The sequence below is a fragment of the Indicator indicator genome, chromosome 26 (assembly GCF_027791375.1).
Source record: "Indicator indicator isolate 239-I01 chromosome 26, UM_Iind_1.1, whole genome shotgun sequence".
Taxonomy (NCBI): domain Eukaryota; kingdom Metazoa; phylum Chordata; class Aves; order Piciformes; family Indicatoridae; genus Indicator; species Indicator indicator.
Window position 1 is genome coordinate 16,294,284 of NC_072035.1, and position 4,360 is coordinate 16,298,643.

At 62.5% G+C, this 4,360-nt stretch overlaps 1 protein-coding gene across 1 annotated transcript; it reads left to right on the forward strand.

Moving 5' to 3' along the window:
• RNF215 (ring finger protein 215) lies at window positions 1–4,033 on the forward strand. Its single transcript, XM_054392866.1, has 10 exons — window positions 1–345; window positions 1,014–1,142; window positions 1,403–1,474; window positions 1,583–1,668; window positions 2,308–2,362; window positions 2,854–2,958; window positions 3,091–3,207; window positions 3,283–3,420; window positions 3,782–3,884; window positions 4,011–4,033. The coding sequence occupies exons 1-10, from the start codon at window positions 1–3 to the stop codon at window positions 4,031–4,033; spliced, it is 1,173 nt and encodes a 390-aa protein (XP_054248841.1).
• Window positions 4,034–4,360: the final 327 nt, after the last annotated feature.

The following is a 4,360-nucleotide window of genomic DNA, read 5'->3' on the forward strand; positions in this document are numbered from 1 at the left end:
ATGGCGGCGGTGCGGGCAGCGCTGCTCGCGCCGCTGCTAGCCTTGTGCCGGGCCGGGCCCGGAGCGGCGCCGGGAGTGGGGCCCGGGCTGGGAGCGGGACCTGCTGCCTGCGTGGAGGTGGCCGGCCCAGGGAATGAAGCCGGTGCGGCTGCGGGGCCTGCAGCCTGCGTGGAGGTGGCTGTGGCGGTGGGCGGCTCGGGGAATGACGGCGGAGCAGCTCCGGGTTCCAGCGGGTCTTTCAAGTTGCGCGGGGCCGTGCTGAACGTAGGGGGCGGCCGGGGTGGGCCAGGCCGGGGGGGCCTCGGGGAGGAGGAAGAGGAGGAGATCCGCGGGCGGCTACTGCTGGTGAGCACTGGGCACCTGGGCCGCCGGAGGGGACTGTGGGCACCGGGACAGGAGCGGGCACCTGGGCGGCTGGAGGGGACTGTGGTGCACTGGGGCTGGTTGGGAATGGGAAAGGGGGGAGTAATGGGGAGTGGGGACGCTGGGAGACATTGGAGGGCGTCAGTGGGCATCGGAAGGGAGAGCTTTGGGCACTGTGGAGAGCTGTGGGCAATGGGGGAGGGAGTGTGGGGAGCTGAGGGAACTGGGATGCAGAAGGCACTGTGGGTACAGGGAGGGGAAGCGTTGGGGTCTGGAGGGCACTAGGGGGAGCTGTGGGCAGTGATGGGGGAGCTATGGAACTGGAGGGCATTGGGCACAGGGGGCGATGGAGAGGAGAGAGTGGTCGTAACTGGATGGCAGTGGGAACTGGGAGCACTGGGGGTTGGTTGGGAGGCCAGGGACATTGGAGGACGTGGGGAGTGGGTGAGCTGCAGGAGGTAGCAGGCACTGATGGGCACAGAAGCAGAGGGGAGATGCAGACAGGGATGGGCGGAAGCAAGAGCCAAGTTCTGTCTTCTGTTCCACTCTGGCTGCTGTGCCCATCCATGTGCAGTGTTTCCTGGGTACTTGGGGGTGTCCTGAACCCTGAGCACCCATCCTGGCTCTCCTAACACGGCTGTGCCCACCAGGTGGGAGATGCGGAACCCGAGCTGGGTGCTGCTGCCCCCTGGATCGGCGTGGTGCCCGTGGGTGAGGAGCCAGCTGAAGGCCCCCACGGTGCCAAGGAGGAGTCCTTTACCACTGCTGTTGTCAGCAAGGTGACTTCCCACCTGGCTCAGGATCCTCTCCACCTGGCCCAGTGGCTGCTGTGGTGTTTGTTGGTCACAGGACACCTCCTGGGGTGTCTCCTTGCCATATATGAGAGGTCGTGGCCTGTGCTTGTTGACGGGAAAGCCCTTGACAGGGCTTCTAGGCAGTGCCAGCCCCTTTTGGGTTTCTTGTGACTCTCTGGCCAGGACAGGGGAGCAGTGGGTGCTGCCTGTCTTGCCCTCTGAGCCTGTGCCCTGTGCCTCCGCAGATGAAGCGAGCCCTGGTGCTGGGGGCATCAGCCCTGCTGATCCTGGCGCTGAACCAGAATGCCATCCGGGAGGTAGGATAGGCCTGGCAGCGAGTGGCCTGGCAGCAGGTGGCCTGGCAGTGGGTCCCCAGGCCACTCTCGTGCCCTGCTGACATCCTGTTGCTTTCCTCTCTGCTGCAGCTGGATGTTTCCCAGCTCCTTGCCAAGCCTGTGATCGTGATCCAGTCCTCAGACAACGTCACCAAGCTGCTGGGAGCACTGCTCCGGTAAGGGCTGGGCCAGAGCTGGAGCTGTCCCCTGCCTGGCTGTGACAGATGGGGGCTGTGCTGGGGAGAGCAGCGGGGAGGTCTCTCACATTGCATTCTTTGGGCTGGGGTCTTGCTGGTAGAGACCAGCTGGGGCTGAGAGATGTTTGTAGGAAGTGTCTGAGGCAGACTCAGCCTTTCCTCAAGGCCTGAGCCCTTCCATGGGTCCCCAGACAGTGGCAGGGGCTGACTGCAGTCTTGGCCAAGATCCTTGGGATTCGGCACAAATTAGCCAGGCCAGCTGGTTGACAACATGGCACCAGCATCCCTGCTGCCTTTGTTGGTGTTTATCTCAGCCTCCTGCAATTCTGGTCCCTCCTTAGTGCTTCTTACCTGTGGTAATTGGTATTGCTGCCATGGTGTCACCTGGGGAAACCGAGGAATGGAGCTGGGAGAGAGAGATCAGTGCAGGGCTGCTCAGAGGGCCAGGAAGGGGACAACTTAGTGCCACCTCTCCTGTGTATTCTCTGTTCCCAGTGTCCCCTCAGTGTGAACTGCTTATCTCTATGGGGAAGTGGCTGTTCCCTGTCAGTGGGGTGCTGTGGGATGGGTCCTGCTGCATCCATGGGACTGAGGCTCCTCTTTGCTTTCTGCTCACAGGGGGCTCCGGGCTACAGCCAGGATCACCTACCAGGCAGTGCTGCTGGAGAACCTGGTTCGTAGGTTCTCTTCTTCCAACTCCTCTTTTTCCTCATCCGTCTTCTCCTTCTCCTTCTCCTTCTCCTTCTCCTTCTCCTTCTCCTTCTCCTTCTCCTTCTCCTTCTCCTTCTCCTTCTCCTTCTCCTTCTCCTTCTCCTTCTCCTTCTCCTTCTCCTTCTCCTTCTCCTTCTCCTTCTCCTTCTTCTCCCTCTTCACTTTTTTATGGTCCTTTCTGTCCTGGTTAGAGGGCAGAGGCATGACTGTGCCCACCCAGATTTCCCAGGCCAATGTGGAGGCCAAGCTGCAGGGAGCAGGAGCCAGCTCCATGAAGGCTGTTTGTGCTGGTGGTGTCTTGGTTTCCCCAGAGACTCACTCCATGGGAGTGGGGCAGCTGGCAGCCACCTGCTTCCTCCTGCCCTCCACCCAGCATGGCCAGGTCATGCCCACTCGCTTGGGCAGCGCTGGGAGTGATGGTGGCTGTCAGCAATGCCATCTTTTGCCTCGCAGGGAGTGACCCTCACCCTGTGGTCCACTTGTGGCCTCTCCCGAGGAGGTCTCTATGGGGAGTGGCAGGGAGTCATCTGCACAGGGGAAAACAGCTCACAGGTCCAGGTACGTTCATCAGTGCCACCGAGGGCTCCACGTGGAGCTGGAGCTCCTGGCACGGGGGCAGGGGCAATGGTGGGACTGGGAGTGGCGTGGGGGTCCCCGATTCCTGCCTGCCCACCATTGCTGTCCCTGCAGATGTACCTCCAGCAACTGTGGAACACCATCCTGCTGATCGCCCTGCTCCTCTGCACTGGGGTGATGGTGCAGGCCCAGCGGCAGTCGCGCCAGGACCCCTCGGAGCAGGATGCCGAGGTGGGGACCTCTCCAGTCTGCTCCTCACCAGGGCGTCCGGCAGCTGGGTGCTGAGCTTCTGCTCTGCCCTGGCAGCTGGACCTGAAGCAGCACATTCGGCGGCGGCTGCTGGCACTGAAGACTCGCCGGTACCACCCGGGCAGGGCACTGCAGAGCCGGGCCTGTGAGATCGACAGCTGTGTTGTCTGCTTGGACCAGTTCCACAAGAGCCAGGTAAGGGCTGGGGTGGGGTGATTGGGGCTGCACTGGGAGGCCTGGAGCCTGTCCTGGTCACCACTTGGGGCTCCCCATACTTGTGCCATCCTTTTGCTGAGCCTCCCCTTGCCACTGGAGCGTCCCTGCTGGGGGATCATTCCTGTCTGTGGGGCAGCACAGTGGAGGCAGGTGGTCGACCCTCAAAGGTCATCTTGTCCAAGCTCCCTGCAGTCAGCAGGGACACCTCCAACTAGATCAGGCTGCCACACTGAGTCTGATCTTGATTGTCTCCAGGGACAGTGGGCCTCAAATTCCAGGGATGTGGCCTCAACCCCTACCTATTTTTGCTTACATCTGGTACCTGCTTCCCTCCCTGCAGTGGCTGCGGGTGCTGCCCTGCTCCCACGAGTTTCACCGGGACTGCGTGGACCCCTGGCTCCTCTTGCAGCAGACCTGCCCTCTCTGCAAGCGCAACATCCTGGGTGAGAGCCACACTGGTGCCCACCGTGCCCTGGGAGCATATTTGTGCTGGGATGGGGGCCTAGGGGGTACCAGAGCCCCCCTGCCAAGGCTCCTGTGTGCTCACCTTCCTTTCTTCTGCCTTCCAGGGAACTGCTGCATGGAGAGTTAGCTGGCCTGATGGACATGCTCTGGGGACAGCCCCTTGGCTCCTGGGACAGCCCCATCGCCACTCCGGGGAGAGGGAGGGGTGCAGGGGGTGCTTGGCACTCGCTGCTGGCGTGGGTCCAGGCCCGTTCAGAGGGTGGAGGGCTCAGGGCTTTCTCCCTGCTGGGCGTGATTAGAGGGGTGGGAGGGGTCCAGGCGGTGCCAGGGGGCTGGGGGGAGTGGGTGCCAGGCAAGGAAGCAACAGGGGCACCCATGGGTGCAGCGGGGTGGGAGGCTGGAAGCAAGGTGAGCCCTGGGCCAGCTGCCCTTCTTTGCTGCCCATAGTAGTTTA

Bases quoted from the DNA above. Each gene is read 5' to 3' on its own strand.
- RNF215 (XM_054392866.1), top strand. From the start codon at position 1: ATGGCGGCGGTGCGGGCAGCGCTGCTCGCGCCGCTGCTAGCCTTGTGC. The intron at 2,363-2,853 runs GTTCGTAGGTTC...TTTGCCTCGCAG, and splicing joins CAGTGCTGCTGGAGAACCTG to GGAGTGACCCTCACCCTGTG. The intron at 3,885-4,010 runs GTGAGAGCCACA...TCTGCCTTCCAG, and splicing joins CTGCAAGCGCAACATCCTGG to GGAACTGCTGCATGGAGAGT.